Source organism: Mytilus trossulus, chromosome 6 (genome assembly GCF_036588685.1).
Source record: "Mytilus trossulus isolate FHL-02 chromosome 6, PNRI_Mtr1.1.1.hap1, whole genome shotgun sequence".
Taxonomy (NCBI): domain Eukaryota; kingdom Metazoa; phylum Mollusca; class Bivalvia; order Mytilida; family Mytilidae; genus Mytilus; species Mytilus trossulus.
Window position 1 is genome coordinate 76,505,894 of NC_086378.1, and position 19,989 is coordinate 76,525,882.

Below are 19,989 nucleotides of genomic sequence, written 5' to 3' on the forward strand. Positions count from 1 at the left end.
ATTCATCATTATGAAATAAAATAACACAATAGAAAAGTACTTATTCAAAGGACACAGAACATTTGAAAATAATCCTCATATGAATACGGTGATTTTTTAAAACAAATTTAATGACTGAAACAAATTTAAAGAACAGCGTGTATACAATTTCATTTGTCGGTTATTGACTGTGCCCAGGGTCATACAAAATTGCTTTTATGAAAAATTTCTATAGAACCATCAATCTACATGTGAAAAGTTTTCAGTAAATATAACTTTTCTTAAATTCTGCCAACAGAGATTTATTTTATTCTCTAAAATGTGTTTTATGTTTTAATGATTGCAATCATGACTTGACCAAAATAAGTGGTAAACATATATGATCATATAGGGTGTCCCATTTTCACATCGTTCTGATTCGGTGGCATGTCTTCAGGACATTGTAAAGTCATTTACACAGATAATTTATAAAAAAAAAGAAGGTGTGGTATGATTGCAAATGAGACAATTCTCTACAAGAGACCAAAATGACACAGAAATTAACAACTAAAGGACATAGTACGGCCTTCAACAACGAGCAAAGCCCATACCGGATAGTCAGCTATAAAAGGCCCCGAAATGACAATGTAAAACAATTCAAAAGAGAAAACTAACTGCCTTATTTATGTACAAAAAATGAACGAACAACAAATATGTAACACATTAACAAACGACCACCACCGAATTACAGGTTCCTGACTTTGGATAGGCATATAAAGCCATTTACTAAATATGAATTTTAATTTAAAATTTTAATCTATGTTGATTATACTAACTTTTCCCTATAAAAAGTAAACTAGTCTAATAAAATAACGAATTTCGAGTAAAATCCAAAAAAGGGAAAGCCTGTAAATTAATGTCAAAATCAAAAGCTCAAACAAATGAAACGAATCTGTCATATTTCTGATTTAGTACAGGTATGTTCGTATGTAGAAATGGTGGATTAAACCTGGTTTTGAAGCTAGCTAAACCTCTCACTTGTGATAACAGTCGCATAAAGTTTATCACACTATATATAACCATCACACTTTGTTTTACACTTATAAACGTTTTATTCCTAAATATTTCCCGTATACAACATCCAACTTTTTAAACCGACTGGACACATTTTCATACATATTAGTTTCAATGATCTCCCTTCCAATAATGCACGACACAAACATTCTATGATCCATCTTTAATGTTTTAAAAACTTCATAAATTTTGTGCATTAGATGCGTTTTTTTCTAGCTTCAGCAACATCAGAAATGATCAAACCGAAAACTATAGAGACATCTATTCTGATAAAAGTTGAAAACGGAAAGATTTGTATAACTTAAGGGAATTAATACTTCACTTACAATAAAAATAAAAGACACAAGTACAGATAAGAAAGTTATCATTAAAGCAAAATGTTCTTCTCAATCTGATCAAACATTATCACAAGAGTCCTTGCCAAATCTCTTAAAACTTTTTAGAAATAGTGATTTGGAAACCCTTTACAATTTTATTCTATTTCGCGCCGATTTGTTGATAAATATGTAATGGTAATGCCACATAGGTTCCCCCCCCCCAAAAAAAATGGAAAAAAAAATGTTTATGAAAGGCTTTTATGATTAGTATATGCAATAAGTATTCAAACTACACAGACATTGAATATCATCAATATCAGCAATAAAGTAACATACATATCAGTAATGATGTCACTTATATCCTTATATGTGAGTAACGATACCACATACATTTCAACAATAAACCCACATACATGTCAGCAATAATACCACATACATAATAATAATGATACCACATAAATGTCACCGATGATACCACATACATGTCAGCAATGATACCACATACATGTCAGTAATGATTCCACATACATGTCAGCAATAATACCACATACATGTCAGTAATGTTACCACATACATGTCACCAATGATACCATAGACATGTCAGTAATGTTATCATTTACATATCAGCAATACTACAACTTCTATGTCGGCAATTTTACCACACATACATGTCAGCAATAATACCACATTCATACCAACAATGATACCACATACATGTCAGTAATGATACCATATACATGTGAGTAATTATATCACATACATGTCAGTAATGTTACCACATACATGTCAGCAATTATACCACAAACATGTCAGCAATGTATTGTGATACCACATACATGTCAGTAATGATACCACATACATGTCAACAATGATACCACAACATACATGTCAGCAATGTATTGTGATACCACATACATGTCAGTAATGATACCACATACATGTCAACAATTATACCACATACATGTCAGTAATAATACTACAACCATGTCAACAATTATAACACGAACATGTCAGTAATAATACACCATACATGTCAGTAATAATACACCATACATGTAAGTAATGAAACCACATACATGTCAGGAATGATACCACACGCATGTCAGTAATGATACCACATACATGTCAGTAATGATTCCACACACATGTCAGTAATGATACCACACGCATGTCAATAATGATACCACACGCATGTCAGTAATGATACCACATATGTGGTAGCAATAATACCACATACATGTCAGCAATTGTAAAACAAACATGTCAGTACTGATACAACAAAAATGTCAGCTATAGTACCACATACATATTAGCTATGATACCGCATACATGTCAGCAACAATACAGCTTTCATGTGAGAAATGATACTAAAGACATGTCAAAAATGATATCAAATACATGGCTGCAATAATACCACATACATGTAGCAATAATACCAAATGCATATCAGTAATGACACAATATACATGTCAACAATAATACCACACACATGTCAGCTATGTAACTTCATACATGTCAGGAACAATACCACATAATTGTCAACAATAATACCACACATGTAAGTAATGATACACCATACATGTCAGTAATGATATCATATTCATGTCAGTAATGTTAGCACATACATGTCAGTAGTGACACTGCATACATGTCAACAATAATACCAAACACATGTCAGTTATGACACACCATACATGTCAGTACTGATACACCATACATGTCAGTAATAATACCACATACATGTCAGTAATAATACCTTTTACGTGTCAGTAATGATACACCACTCATGTCAGTAATGATACCACATACATGTCAGCATTCATACCACATACATGTCAGTAATCATACCACATACATGTCAGCAATCATACCACATACATGTCAGGAATCATACCACATACATGTCAGCAATCATTCCACATACATGTCAGCAATCATACCACATACATGTCAGCAATCATATCACATACATGTCAGCAATCATACCACATACATGTCAGCAATCATACCACATACACGTCAGCAATCATACCACATACATGTCAGCAATCATACCACATACATGTCAGTAATCATACCACATACATGTCAGTAATCATACCACACATACATGTCAGTAATGATGCACCATACATGTTAGTAATGATATCACATACATGTCAGTAATAATACCACATGCATGTCAGTAATAGTACCACTACATGTCAGTAATGATACCACAACATACATGTTAGCAATCATACCACATACATTGTCGCATTGAAAAAAACCTTGACACCCCAAACTGAAATTAAAAATTCCACTGATACTATTTTACTATGTACTATGAACTACAAAACATGAGAATGAGAATGAAAATGTTTATATAATTTGAATATGTGATATTAAATATTTAAGAAAATATTCACTTGGGTGATTTTCTTTTGTACCAAGTATCAAATATCAAACTATCACATGTCTTTTTATGTATTACTTCATCTACTTGTTCAACTATATACTAGTAATAGCCATAATATATTCAGCAATGTTATTTCATCTTATTTGGGAACAGTAAGGGGTTCGTTAGTATCGATTGCTGAACATACCAAACTATTTCTAAAACATACGAGATTTATTCTAATCATCAATCAAAAATGGTTAATTAGATAAACGATAAAGGGCAGACCACTGGTAAAATAAAATTCGACAATCAACATTGTTCTTGGCTCCTAACTTTTAATAAAACCGAGCTGTGTTAATCCAAATAAGGTGGTGTTCGTTTTTTCTTCGCCCCTCCATCATTTTAACTTGTATTGTTCTCATCTTCTTCTTTATAAATCAGGTGTGCAGAGGAATACAGAATGGTCAGTTGGTGTTTCCATTAAAAAGGTTAGAATGTTTATTTTGAACACAGCTACTAACTAACATATGCACAACGGACATGCTGATATTTTAACTGACTCAGAGGATGCAAAACAAACCGAAAAAAGCAAGAAGTAATGACGGTTCTAAATGAAATATAATATTTCATAATTAGAAAATAAATAATAGAAAGAAGAAACCCTTCCCTTCTGGAGCACCTGAGATCCCTCCAGTTTTGGTATGGTTTGTGTGGCTTAGTCTTTTTTTCTATGTTGTGTTTTGTGTGATATTGTTTGTTTGTTTGTTTGTCCGTTTTGTTTTTCTTTTTAGTCCTGGCGCTGTCAGTTTATTTTTTATTTATGAGTTCAAATGTCCCTCTGGTTTCTTTCGTCCTTCTTTTTTTACAATTTTTTATTATAATTTTGTCTTGTAGTTGGTTTTTTTTATTCCTCGGTGTTGAAAGCATGATTTTTTTATTGTCCCTTTAGTGTCTTCTAGCGTCTCTATATTCTTACAAGATCATTGTATAAATACCTTTTCTTACATGAGGTATATACATGTACATATAGTCATTTGACAAATATACCCATTTAACTTACATTATATACAGTATTAGATTATTAGATAATGTCTATTGTATAATAGTTTATCGACGTTCCACATCGCTACTGTAAATAAATACGTTAATGTTGGTACAATGAATAAAAGAAACCATTTACAAAAGTAATTCCACCTATTCATCTCAATTAACCGTCTTCTCTATTAACTATTGCGTATTATGTATCGTATAAAAGTGAGTTCAAAAATTTCAATATTTTCTGGGCATGCCATTTTTGCACTTGTCCCAAATAAGGAGCTTCTTGTATTTTTTTTTTTTTGATTTTAGTTCATTTATATGTTTTGGAGTTTAGTATGACGTTTATTATAATTGAACTAGTACATATTTTTGTTAAGGGCTCACCTGAAGTCCACTTCCAGGTGCGGGACATTCTTCGTGCATTAAAGACCCATTAGAGGCCTTTTGCTGTTTTTGTTTTTTTACTCTTCGGTCAGGTTCTTGTCTGTTTGAAACATTCCCAATTTCCATGTTTATGTAAGATTAGAAGATGTCCGAACACCATCCAAGCTTCTGAACTAAACAACTGATAGATTGCAGGTTTTTTTATATATAAAATATTTTACTATAAGAAAAAGCTGAAACCTATCTACAGATAAGTGGTCATTACTGTCGTTATTAAAAAGTCAACACAAAAGAAATTTAAATATATTATTTTTTTTATTTCATAATTGAGTTATAAAGAGTATTCGTTGATAAGGTTATAACAAGATAACAAAAAATATGGCATTAAAATGAGGATATATAGATTCATCAATATAACAACAGTTTGTTTAACATATAAAAAAATAGCTGCTGCATATTAAAAACTCTCAGTACATTCAAATGCATTGAAGTGTTCAATTGAATATCGCAGGTGAAAGTCAAAATTTTTAAAATATATATTTAAAATATTCAGTAGAAATACATATATATAAAAACTTTGTTACTGGTCCGTGTTTAAACCTGTGGAGATTGACATTCTAAATATTTCAACATTATAAAATGCTCTCTTCCAGTGACATACTTAAGAAAACTAAAAAAAAGGTGTTTATAAAAATTTCTGATTTTTATATTTTAATTAAAATTGTGTACTTTTAAGATCATGACTGTAACAATTAAGTCAATCTATGATTTTGTACCAAAATTTAAACATTCTAAAGTTTACAGGTAGCGGAATGGAAATATACTTATTTCAAAGTACTTTATAACATATGGATTCCTTTGAGATTAAAATTATTTTTACATTCATCCAAAATTAATATTTACTACGATATATATGTTTATCAAATGCTTCATGATTTAGGGGGAGGGTGGTAGGGGGCCAGGTCCTCTCTTAATAAAGGAGCCTCATATATAGTTAAGGGCCTTAGTAAAGGCATATTTTTTTTCTTCAATCGGTGCCCCTTTCAAAATCATCAATCCGCCCATGTATATGTGCGTCGCGTATATCATAAATCTCAGAACCTTTCATTGATATGTAACTGTAATTGTATGAAATCACACCAGTATATGAATATATTGAACTATAATTAATTCAGCTCTGATTGTGAATATACACTAACCACATGTTTGTTGTTGGGCCCATTTAATAGCATATATGTTAAGACATCATTGTTTTTCTTTTACTGTATTATGTCTTTCAAAATCACGAAAAAAATATAACATATACATATAAACTATAGACAAGGACACTACATTTTACTATTAAAGCTATCGCATTTGAAAGGTAGAAAAGAAAACGTAAAATCCCCATTTTAATGAGAACCACATCCAAATGTCCTTTGTTCTTTGTCCGTATACTGAACTATATATACTAGTAAACTATGTGGCCTTAGATTTTCGTGTCGTTTGATTGCTGTCTCAATTCAACGGTGTCCAGATCTGCCGTTGATTATATTAAAAAGTACAGTCAACTAAACAACAGTAAATCCTGTTAATATACATGATAAACAGAACATCATAGTACAGTCCGCATACGTAAAATATACAGTATAAATAGATAATAAGAATAACAACTAATATGGAACACTTTTAGATCACAGTGGTTCTCCCATTTTCTACATCCAAAATTATTTCCTTTGAGCCCTTTTTACTTTTAGGTTTTTTCTTCTTTATACTTCCATTTTCATTCTTCTTTGTACTTCCGTTTTCATTATTCTTTGTACTTCCGTTTTCATTATTCTTTGTACTTCCGTTTTCGTTCGGAACACTGTCGTACTTATCCTTGTTACATCGTTTGTATATCAGGTAAGGGACAGTGATTAGAAACAACGGAAGTGGTGTCATGACAGCAGAAGCGATTGGTGCCACAGCTGCAATAAATCCATCCGGTGGTGGAAAAGCATACATCATTAGAATCATAGCAATTCCTGTATTCTGCATCCCTGTCTCAATTGCGACAGTCTTTACGCGCTGCCATGGTAATCTGAAAATGAAAGCTATCAAGCCACCCAAAAGGTATCCGCAATATGGCAGTAAACAACCAGCCAATACGATTTTTGGTTTAAAAAGTTTAAAAATATAAAGATTTGAGTAGATACCAACAGTTAACAGCAAAACAATACAGACAACGGTTACTGGTCTTATTACCTTAATTAAGACCTTTGTTACTTTCGGAAGTTTATGCTGTAAGAATACTCCTACAAACAGTGGAACTATCAGTATCAACAACGTTGTAAATATATTCAGAAATGGAACTTGGACTGTGCCGTCTATGAACTGTTGCCCCAGTGTGTAGAGCCACAGCGGCATCATTCCTGAAAATATATGTATTAATTATGTAAAAATTGTGGCATTATCAAAGCTAAGATCTGAACAATACATAAAACAATATATAAGAAGTCACGTTTATTTCTGTTATCTCGACTGATGCCGTTACAAGACAAGCAAGTTAGTCACGCTTACATTTACATTGCGCTTGCAGAGCTGAGAACAAACTTAAAAACTAAGTTGCATCTTTATATTTCACAGGAAATACAAATAAATGGTAGCAAAAAATGGTGAACATTATTTATTAAAACTTTTTTTTTTAACTTCATCCCTTATGTATTTATTTTTGAGAGATGTTGAAATGTGTCGTTTGCTTTGTTGAATTGTTAGTAGAATATCTATCGGACAAATATTATATCCGAAAAAAAATCCAACAGGTGTCTGCGTATTGCTGTGGACCACTATATGAGTTCCATGATAAATAAAATAACTGTCATGACTGTCGGTACTTTTTTTTTCTGAATTAAGTATTCTATTATTTGCTCTTAATACTAATAATAAAGAACTCAAATGATGTGGAGTATCAACCAATGACACAACATCAGAACATGTATTAAAAACCTCAACACAAAACAGCAAAGGAACGGCGCTTTAATGGCTGACCCATTCTTCGTCTCAAAGTCGCAGTGAGGCCTTCAACATGAAGCAAAACAATCTCACCTCACTGCTAGTTTAAGACACCACATAGCAAAACATTTTCTATATCTTAATTAAGATATTTTTTTAAGAATGTTTTCTTTATACTCACCCAAAGCCATAATAGTACTGAGTGCTGTCATGGTGATAGATAGAGAAAGATCACCGCCGAGAAGAAACGAGTAAATATTACTTGCTCCGCCACCTGGACAACAAGCGGCAACAAATATACCGAGCGCAACATCCGGTCGATCAGCAGTTACCAGCTTGGCTATACCATAACCCAACTGGAATAAAAAAAAAGATTTTCAACACATACAAAAAGATATAAAAGACATTTAAGCCCTATCTTAAAGGATACACCAACATGGACCTAAAATTGAAAATTGATTGTCTAATACCACTCAAACCGGATTACGACACATTAGTTGAACGTGTCTTAACAACCATGGGGTTTACTGACTACTATACATACCCTGTTGTAGGCCGTATAAACTATAGATCCTGTTCTAGACTTATCTTAAAAAAAGATAAATAAGCGATTCTGTTCTAGAAAAATGTTTTGTTTAAAAAAGACCATGTTCTCACCAGCAGGGTATGAAAAAGCGACCCTGTTCTAACCAGCAAGACATGAAAAAGCGACTCTTTTCTAACCAGCAAAACATGAAAAAGCGACCCTGCATGTTCTAACATGCAAAAACGACCCTGTTTTGCGGCACACTCTACCCCTAAAAATATACAAAGTAACCCGGGCCGTTATATATGTTACAGAAGGATACAGACATTAGACATTTCCATATTTGTACTTGCAATCTATTCATTTGACTGTGATGGAGAGTTGTTTCAGTGGCACTCATACCATTTCTTCTAATATCTACTTATTTTAGAAATGTTTAAATGATTTTACGTCAAAAGGTATAAAATTAATGCTACATATATGTTATATTTTATTGATATTAAGATGCAGTGTACCGAGTCCCCAAATGCACATATAATTTCATAATAAAACGAAATTCCTGTAGATGCATAAACAAATTAGTTGATAAAACTTTAGTTGATAAAACTTTAGTTGATAAAACTATTCTCAAAAGACTCATTCAATGAAGTCAACGGTCCCTGTGCTAAATATCTAAAATGGTATTTAAACCGAATGGTACAAGTCTTTGTGAAATAAAGTAGTAAAACCCGTGTCAATATCATGCCAATGACATACACACATGATATCTATTTACAAACATTTAAAGTATATTCGGATATTTAAACATATACATGTATGTCGATATACATGTACAGTAGTCAAAATAGTGCATGCATGTGAAAAACACGTGACAAAGTATGACATAAGCAGGAAAAAAAAAGGTGACATTCCGAATACTTCTACGATTCATATATTAAATTGTTGTTATCAATCTCCAGTGGCCAATATTACGTACAGTGAGGCTAAAACTTTAATTATAGTAGTATACATTCAATTGTATTATATGTCCCGGCCCTAAGGGTCGCCCCGTGGTATTCCTCCGACCGGCAGCTAACTCCTTGCCAAAGCCGGTCGAGCGCCTGTTTGGCTGTGCAGGATGTAAAATTCTGACCTACGTCTGGTTACGTTAATTTTGATACATCGCTAAGAGATAGCTTTCTGCGAGTTGAAGGACCTTTGCAACAACTCTATGAAGAGTTCGTATGAGACCTGTTAGTTGCATTTCAAAATAAAGTCCCTATCAAACGTGTCCTTTATTTCTAGTACTTAGCTGTTAAAATTTCCCGCACTTCATCCCAGACCCTACCTTCCAGAACCTATCTACCCATTGTACATGTACGTATTGTTGATTTGTTTTCGTCCTAAACATGCATGAAATAATTGCCACTGGACGTAGATGATGCAAACATCGATTATATGTCTGCTTATTTCATGTAGTGGTTTCTATAAGGGATATTTATTGTGAGTGGACGTCATATGTAAAATAAATTTTAGCTTTCTGTAGAATACACGTAGTTCTTCGAATATTATATATATATGTGTGGTTTGTAATTGAATCCCAAGTGCTGTTCAGTCACGTGGGTTCAATTTTGTTTGTGCTACTGAACTTGTGGGTGAAATCTGACCTTTAAACGGCCTTAAACCGAACTGTATTTACATCCACGATTAAAATAGCAAATATTTATTTAGTTTCAATGCATTTGCAAAACAACGAACTTTCAATTTGTTATAATAGTTTATGTAAGCACTCACCATCGGCATAATAATGAACTGACACCCTAAGCCTATGCAAGGTGCTAGCGGACGCCTAATGTTTTCTTTAACAACATCAAGGTCTAACTTTGCCCCAAAAGCAAGTGTTATGAAAATCATGAAAACGTAAATAATGACCCTAAAAGCAGTATCAATAGGTCTCATGAGTCGTAGGATGATAACTGGCACTTTTGTTACATCTACCATATCTCCAGTTTGATTGTTTTGTAGTTCAAGGTCATTATAGCTGTATAGATTAAACGTTATAAACGTTCTGCCAAGCATATCCGAATTCGTATATAAAGTATGAGTCCCTTGTACAGCATAATATTCTTTTTGTTTCTGTACTTTATCACCAACTGAGTACGACGGAACATGAACAACAGAACCGTTGGTTAGTGGCATTAGTGGCATTAGTACCAAATGTCTGTTTCTGCAATCAATAATGACGTCATTAGTTTTAACCTTCACAAGATTTGTGTCGTCAGCTTTAGCTCTCATGACATAGTTTAACGTTTCATCGTCACACTGTACTGTATAATTGAAATATTGAGGTGCAGGGTCTTCTTCCATGAATACAATAACAACACCCGGTGGTGGTCCTTTGACACTTAGTATTCCTGTTGCATTTATCATGTCAAGTGGCACCATCGGGCCTCCCATAGACATATCTGCCACTGCTCGTGACAAACTAAGAGTTAGCAACATATAATGAAGTAAAATGATTTTGCATGACATATCCATTTTGATGGTTTGCAATGTTCTGATTAAATGGCAAACCCCATTCAAGCACTGGTTATATAAATACACCAGAAGTATTTACATATCTAATGGTTCAGTGCTTTCTTATCATTGACATAAATATCAGGTCTTTGTTCTTAATCCGTTTTGTATCACTCAAATAATTTTCCTTCCGTCTTTCATGTCATATATGTCCCAGTCCGTGTATATTATGAAGTCTATTGCTTTAAATTTTTATGATGTTTAAATAATTGAATTAAAATTTGCCGGCAAATGTCAACAGAGAATAAAAACAGCCCAAGGTCACAGAGATAATAAAAATGAAGTGAACAATATAGTAGGTAATTTGAATCAGTTGCTGGTCGTTTAAAGTACTTTCAAACCACACTTGATGAATGACTGTTTACTCCAAAGCTGTTATAGTACCCGGGTGGAAAGCTTAAATATCAAGTAGATCCAACAGTGACAAGATACCTATGTTTATAATTTCATAATAACAGCGTATTGATTTTATTGTAGATAAATATTTCAGAGGAAAACTGATTTGTAATCACTTGTATCCCCTTTTCAAGTCAACAATAGGTCAAAATATTACAGTAACATCTGTGAAATATCCATAAAAATCCATGACAAATATAATATCGTAGCGCAGTTAACCCAGTCGATTAATTGATTTGATTTCGAATACTATACGTCCAGTTGCAACTATTTCATGCAGGTTTAGGACGGGATTACTGAATCGTAAAACGATAGGGAGGTCAAAAGGGTACATATGTGACTGGGATCAGGGACAAGAAATTCAGAATACAGTTGAAAATGGAAATAAAGAATATGTTAAAGAGACATGCCAGCTCCAGACTTCAATTAAACTGACTGAAAGATTATGATTTCATCATATGACCATCAGACACAATCCTTCCCGTTAGGGGTTTAGTATCATACCATCATAACATATATGAGAAGAACATAACCCGTGTCATGCCAACAACTATTTTTAGAATAAATGTGTTTAGTTTTAAATATTCCTAAAGTAATGAACTAGGGCAGTTCTCGCTCGGAAACAGCCGAAGGACACCATTTGGTCTTCTACGCAGCAAGAATATCCCGCATCCGGATGTGGTACTCAGCTGGCCCCCAAATAAAATAATGTACTAGTTCAGCATTCGGATGTCATACTAAACCCCAAAACATAAAGGCCTAAATGAACAAAAATTAAAAAGCATACAAGACTAACAAAGGCCAGAGGCTCCCGACTTGGGACAGGCGCAAAAAATGCGGCGGGGGTTATATGTTAACTTAAATTCTCCCCTCTTATACATCTAGTCATTGTAGAATAAAGGAACACATATAGTAATACGAATACATGAAAACTCTGGCCAATCTTCAGACATCGCGAATCACCCTTGAAGACAACATGAACCAAATTATGTAATCACAGAATAAATTGTTACATGGAGGTTAACTGACGAATGAAAAAAAAGGATACCATATACTAGTATATCTGTTGTGTTTTTTCATTGCATTGGAAGATATTTGTTGTTTTATTATTCTGATTGATCTCGTTAGGCCTTGATTAGCAGGAACATGGCAAAACCAAACAAGGCACAAAATATATTTTTCACATCAAGGTAAGATGTTCAGTAAAGGGAACTGATATGAGCAAAATCTAGACAAAAAATCATATCAAACACAAAAGCCACGACGAACCACTAGCCGAACAAGTGTTTCAAACTGATCCGAGTTGTCTTAAAAGTTGACCCGAGTTGTCTTTAAATTAGTCCAATTTGTCTTTGGCTAAGTTGTCCTGATTCCATATTTCTATTTATCGGTCGTCCCAATGTCTATATCACTCTGTTCAGCTCTTTTAAGAATATTATTCCGTATCATGTTTTTGTGACGTCAAATACGTTGACCCGGCCTTAATAACTTTGACCAGCGACATCATAATGTTTGAACCGACGTTAATAACTTTGACCCGAACTTATCAAGTCATCTTTTGTGTGCTGGTGAAACAAATTAAATAAAACACTTCTGAAACGCAAATATAGCCCGATAAATCGATTATCAGATTATCTGTATATTGATATTGTAAAATATCAGCTGCTTGAAATTATATGAAGGCTTTTTTTTTTATCTCGTTCTCTACGCTCACTCTTTAAAAAGCTTCATATTATGTCTCGCAGCTGATATTTTACGATATCAACATGCAGATAACCTGATAATCGGTACATCTCAATCAAGGCTGTCGATTTATTGAAGTCAGCACATACTGCCAACAAAATTGCTAATATATGGTTAATCGGTGAGTTTTATACAAATTAACCAGTTTTAAAAACGTATTATTACATGTCGATTTAATGATACACAACAAAATACATAGAATGCCTATCATGGCGAAAAAAGTATAAGCCAGTATTCCCCTGAATTCATTTCACGCTATGTGTATTTTTTATTAAAAGTTTTATAATCGTTTCTATTACAGTATCACAGCTTGATGTACGTTCTATTAGGTTTTAGTTTGTATCAATATCATGTTGCATATCTCGAAATAATACCCAAGGCGTATCAATGCCTTTATCTTTTATCTAGACTATCATAAATCTTTTATTTTTGTATAAAAAGAACTTCTGAAAGTAGCAAATATATTGACATTTATAAAATAATTGCAATAAATGATTTGATTTGTGTTTTTTGGTTTTGTTTTGACTGTTTAACACCTCTTTCAATCATCGATTTTGGGTTATTTCGTGGCGGTACGTTGTTATTGTTGGAGGAAGCCGGAGTGCCCGGAGTAAACCACCGACCTTACATAGGAAAACTGTCATTCTTAAATACCAAATGAAGATTGGCGTCGAGTGTAACGGCATGAGCGGGGTTGCTTACAGATACCTAGATGATGTACTTATACCATTGACAATGCAATGTTTGTTCAAACAAATGTAACGTTTCTCGTAAAAAATAATATTATTTGGTATTCCTCAACCTTCCTTCAATTGTTATGTCGTAATTGCAAATGAAACAATTAAAATGTTTATTCATTTGAGTTTGTGGTCATCATGTTTCCAGCTGGATTAAACAGGTTTTGTTATTGAGCCTTTACTTTTTCGACATTTCGTTTAGATAGACAAAGAAGGAGGTTTGTTCACACGTAACACAATTGTTTAACGCTACCAAAAAACGATAAATTATGTGCTTGTTTATATTCATGGTTGTCCTTACTGAGAAGATTTCGTGCATTCCGTTTAGGAGCATAAATACATGACATGTCAGAATTTTCCATCAAACGTAAACTTTACTGGTTGCTACAACCCGTTTACTATACAGATCGACAGAACAATATAACCTGCAACTTGCATGGACCCGCACACTCTTTTCAGACTTATTTAATTCACTGGTCGTGTTAGTGTCTAAAAAAGTAAAATCACAAAAATACTGAACTTAGAGGAAAATCTAATTGGAAAGTCTATAATCAAATGGCAAAATCAAATATCATAACACATCAAAAACGAATGGACAAGAACTGTCATACTCCTGACTTGGTACAGGCATTTTCAAATGTAGAAAATGGAGGATTAAACCTGGTTTTATAGCGCTAACCCTCTCACTTTGATGACAGTCTCATCAAATTCCGTTATATTTACAATGATGCCTGAACTAAACAGACATGTATATGTAATGAATAAAATAGTCAAAATATGGGTACATGCAGCATCGTGTAATAATTTCAAAAGAAACAATTTAACAGAGCACAAACACATCTGTCTACAAACACATTCATTGATTTGCGTGTCTGGCGTCAGAAAATTTTACACGTCACATATATTTGTCGTTCAATGTATACAAACAATTTAAAATTTCACATGGGCAATGATACGGTGCTTTTTGACCGCAATTTGCTTTTTGTCCGCTTTTGCTTTTTGTCCGATTATTTTGCTTTTTGTCCGATACTTTTGCTTTTTGTCCGTTGCTTTTTGTCCGTTTTGCTTTTTGTCCGATAATTTTGCTTTTTGTCCGATACTTTTGCTTTTTGTCCGTTGCTTTTTGTCCGTTTTGCTTTTTTAGCTCACCTGGGCCATAGGACTAAGTGGGCTTTTCTCATTTTCTCATTATTCGTCGTCGTCATTATTTTTTACAAAAATCTTCTCTTCTGAAACTACTGTCAAAGTTAAAGCAAACATGGCCAAAATCATCCTTATGGTATCTAGTTTCAAAAAAGTATCCGATGACCCCGCCCAATAAATAAGTTGGCCGCAATGTCTAAAAATAGAACATCGGATAAAATGAAGATTTTGGCTTATATATCTGAAACAAAAGCATAGAGACAATCTAAAAAGGGATAAGAACATTTCGCCTCATAAAATAATGTGGACCAATCAGAACTTTTCAAGAGGGACAATATGAGCGCTTAATTTTAAAAAGTGGGACAATCGGGAATAAGCCCTAGAGACTTGAGCAATTTTAAAATAAACACTGTTGATGTATCTCTTTCAAATTTTCTATTAAAAAGTGTTTTACATTTACGGATGCACTATTATGTATCTGTATATAAAATATTAAACGCAAATATTTCATGATAGAAATTAAGTAAATGCTTAAGTAACCATGTTATTACTTTTCCCCCTCTTTTCGAGTTTATCAAACAACAATAAACTACTTTGCTGAAAATGCTGTTGTGTTAACCAAAGTTTCCTTAATCGTATTACTTGAATAAACTCGAACGTCCTCGTCATTTGGAAATAGTTGCTAAATAATTCCGAAATGTATGGATTAATACAGTTTATCTTAATAAATCGCTACACATGTATTACGTAAACTTTGTGATAGTGTTCCAAAAATGAAGTTTGTTTGTTTGTTATATTTGTAATGTTTGTAATGTTTAAGAAAAATAAAGTTGTTGGAAATATGACGAAATTATTACCAGACTTAAAAAAGTTTTCTGTTCAAACTGAAATGTTGCAAAATATTTTGGAGCGACTGTCAATCGGCCATTCGTCTATAAGTGCAAATGGTGACTATATATTATTAGCGGGAAGAAGAAACTGTGCGTTTAAGCAATAACATGTCGTAAATATGTGCACTTCCACATGCAGCAAACGCCGACACCACTTAACATAATGGTAGAACTATTCAAACGAGAAAACCATTGATTTACAAAACACTATAAGACAAACAAATACAGAAACAAACAACTATTGAATTAAATACAGATTGAAACTCTGTTCCTAACTTATTTGTATGATTGTCATATATAATATTTAGCGCGGTTAAACATCAATTTAGAATTTCAATAAAGAAACCATCACTTAAGGATTATTTGATTTGATAAATTTCTAAACTATTCTAAAGTTTCGAGCATGTTCGTTTAAGTCTTTGAATATCCCATGTATTCTACAAATTGGTGTAGGTACACCATTGCTAACACGTTTGAGGATTACAGACTAACTTACGACCAGAATGAATAAGAATTAGTCTATATAACAAGATCTAAAATATTCCTAGTGTAAAAGACTTTAACCTCGCCACATTATTTATGTATGTGCATGTACCAAGTCAGGAGCCTGTATATTTAGTGGTTGTCGTTTGTTTATGTGTTACATATTTGTTTTTCATTTATTTTTTTAACATTAATAAGGCCGTTAGTTTTCTCGTTTGAATTGTTTTACATTGTCTTATCGGGGCCTTTTATATCTCATTATGCGGTATGGGCTTTGCTCATTGTTGAAGGCCGTACGGTGACCTATAGTTGTTGATGTCTGTGTCATTTTGGTCTTTTGTGGATAGTTGTCTCATTTGCACTCATACCACATCTTCTTTTTTTATTAGAATTCCAACTCCTCACACGTACGATTATTACTTCATTTTCTTTTTTTTCACTCAACTTATTATTATGTCTATTTTAATTCAATATTGTATCCATATAAATGTATATGAACGCTTACATATATATATAATTATTGCGATATCATATATAAGAGAGAGGCAAAGTGTACCAAAGGACAATCACACTAAAAAGGGTTGAAACAAACCAACAAAGCCGCAGCTGAATGAAAAAACAACAAGATACACAACAGTTCACAAAACAAATCATTGAAATATAAAATCTGAGCAACAAGAACCAACCGTGATAATGTATGATTAACTGGAAGAGTAAGATCATCCTGCTCCGTCCATTAATATTAAGTTTAAAAAAGACATGTGTTAAACTCAAACTCTCGAACCCGTTGTCTTGGAAGATCTTTAATCCAAGGGGGTCCTTAATAGTTGCTTTTTGATAATCCTACAAGGAGTTTATAATTTAACTCCTTGCGAACACTTTCATAAGGAACGAAAATTCCCATCTGCATCTTTTTGAAAAGATTGCAAATATTGTATAAATTTATATAGGGTATCCCATTTCAAACCCAGCGTCTCAAAAATTCTCATTTTAGGGCACTAGACAATGATTAAATTTGTAGTAATTCGATAATAATACCCGGATTTCTGGCGAAAACATCGTTAAGGCGAAGTTTAAAGTTTGTCTTGGCTGATAGAAGAAATTTCACAATAAAAATAGAAACGCAAAAACGCATAAAGATGTTTATTCAGGACAATAACTTATATAAAAAACCAGCAGAAATATATATGTTGTATCACCAATGGAGGCTGTAAAATACTGTAGGTGATACGTACTGTTCTTTTTATCTTTTTTGTCGTTAAGGGAACTGGAGGGTATTTTAAATCCATTATTTTTTTTAAATTTAGGATTTTGCTTGTTTTTCTATAGATAAACTTTTATCATATACTAAATAGAAAAATCAAATAAAAACATGGGGTTATCATTCACTTAAGCTCACAATCTGCCCTCGAAAGAACCAACCATTTTTGTTAGGGTACTTTTGTTAAGTTGAACTAATAGGAGAAATACAGATATATATATATCGAAATAAAAAAAAGAACTAAATTACAGGAATCGATTTAATTTTACAACTGTTTAGTGTACGTAAAGCATATTTGAAAAATATCTATAGGTCACCGATGAGTTAAAAAAGACATTTTGATGCTAACGCATAAACAAAAGGTCATTATTGCACTAAAGGGAGACAATTTGGAGCTTTTTCAGTGATATAAACATTTGAAAAATAAATCTGGGGCCAAAATCATTCGATTTTTTGGGTTGATTTTTGTGCCAATTCATAAAGTTATACCTGATAGTGTAAAAAATAAGATTTGTAATGGAAATTTTTTGCTGAAATTACCCTCGAGCCTCCGAAAGAGCAAATATTGCACAAAAATAAAAGAATCATCCTTTAACGAAAACAACTCTTGAAATCATCGGCTATATGTCAATGGCTAAGACTATTTATTTCTGAAATCTAAATTTTGTTTCGCTGTTCTGAGTGTTCAAGATGTTACATGCAGCTAAAATATTGGTAAAATATTTGAAAAAATACTGATCTGTATAAAATTTACACAAAAGTAAACGAATGAAAGCCGCTGGAATGCAGTCCAGGACTCGGATAAATAAGCACATTTAAACAAGAGTGCACACACTGAAATGTCTTGCCTTCTTTACTCATCATTAATATTATGTTGTTAGCCCTAAGTATAAAGATTTATCACAACTGCCACATAAACTAAACATTAACCAAGATAGCTAAACAAAGACAAAATGAACCATGAAAATGAGGTAAAGGTCAGACGAACCATGCCAGGCAGACACGAACAGCTAACAATTCTTCGATACAACAAATAAAGTTGACTTATTACTTATAGTTAAAGAAAAACAGACCAAAACACAAAAACTTAACACTGTGCAATGAACCGTGAAATTGAGGTCATGGTAAAATAAAACCTGGGGGACTTACATATGGATCATAAAATATGTTCATACACCAAATATAGTTGACCTTTGGCATATAATATTAGATAAAAAGACCAAAACTCAAAAACTGAAATTTGACCACTGAACCATGAAAATGAGGTCAAGGTCAGATGACATCTTCCCGCTAGACATGTACACCTTATAATCATTTCATACAACAAATATTGTAGACTCTTTGCATAAAGTATGAGAAAAACTGAACATTGACCACTGAACCATGAAAATGAGGTCAAGGTCAGATGACACCTGCCAGTTGGACATGTTCACCTTACAGTCCTTCTATACACCAAATATACTAGCCCTGTTGCTTTTAGTATCTGAGATATGGACTTGACCACCAAAATTTATTCTATCCTTGTTCACTGATCCACGAAATGATGTCGAGGTCAAGTGAAAACTGTCTGACGGGCATGAGTACCTTGCAAGGTACGCACATACCAAATATAGTTATCTTTTTACTTAAAATAAGAGAGAATTCAACATTACAAAAATTCTGAACTTTTTTTCAAGTGTTCACTGAACCATGAAAATGACATCAAGGACATTGGACATGAGACTGACAGAAACTTCGTAACATGAGGCATCTATATACAGAGTATGAAGCATCCAGGTCTTCCACCTACTAAAATATTAAGCTTTTCAGATCGGATCACTATTCCTATGTCGAGCTTTCTGCAACAAAAGTTGCAGGCTCGACTAAAGTGACAGGTTATATGAACTGAGTGGCAATAAAAGCACAAGTCTAACACTTGCTTTTCAAAAAATAAAATCTATATTTAAAATGGTAATCTTTAAACAAACAAAAATTGAATATGAAAATTTACAATTCAAACAATAGATCGATATCAAACAGAAATGTTTCATTATCATTTTTCGGCTACAATTGGTATATGAACCATCTAAATGTCGAAATATTAACACAAAGAATGTTTCTGTTATGTTGTGCAACTAAATCTCTACAGCA

General features: G+C 33.0%; 1 protein-coding gene across 1 annotated transcript; it reads right to left on the reverse strand.

Annotated features, from left to right (window-relative positions):
* Positions 1–5,502: 5,502 nt before the first annotated feature.
* On the reverse strand, positions 5,503–11,656 carry LOC134721876 (ileal sodium/bile acid cotransporter-like). The gene is made up of 3 exons (XM_063585140.1): positions 10,424–11,656; positions 8,306–8,480; positions 5,503–7,544 (listed from the first exon to the last, which is right to left on the reverse strand). The coding sequence occupies exons 1-3, from the start codon at positions 11,165–11,167 to the stop codon at positions 6,820–6,822; spliced, it is 1,644 nt and encodes a 547-aa protein (XP_063441210.1). The 5' UTR covers positions 11,168–11,656; the 3' UTR covers positions 5,503–6,819.
* Positions 11,657–19,989: the final 8,333 nt, after the last annotated feature.

Excerpts from the sequence above, each read along its gene's own strand:
- LOC134721876 (XM_063585140.1), bottom strand. The coding sequence starts at position 11,167 with ATGGATATGTCATGCAAAATCATTTTACTTCATTATATGTTGCTAACT. Across the intron at positions 8,481-10,423 it reads AGTTCATTATTATGCCGATG|TTGGGTTATGGTATAGCCAA; the intron begins GTGAGTGCTTAC and ends TTTTTATTCCAG. Across the intron at positions 7,545-8,305 it reads CAGTACTATTATGGCTTTGG|GAATGATGCCGCTGTGGCTC; the intron begins GTGAGTATAAAG and ends ATATATTTTCAG.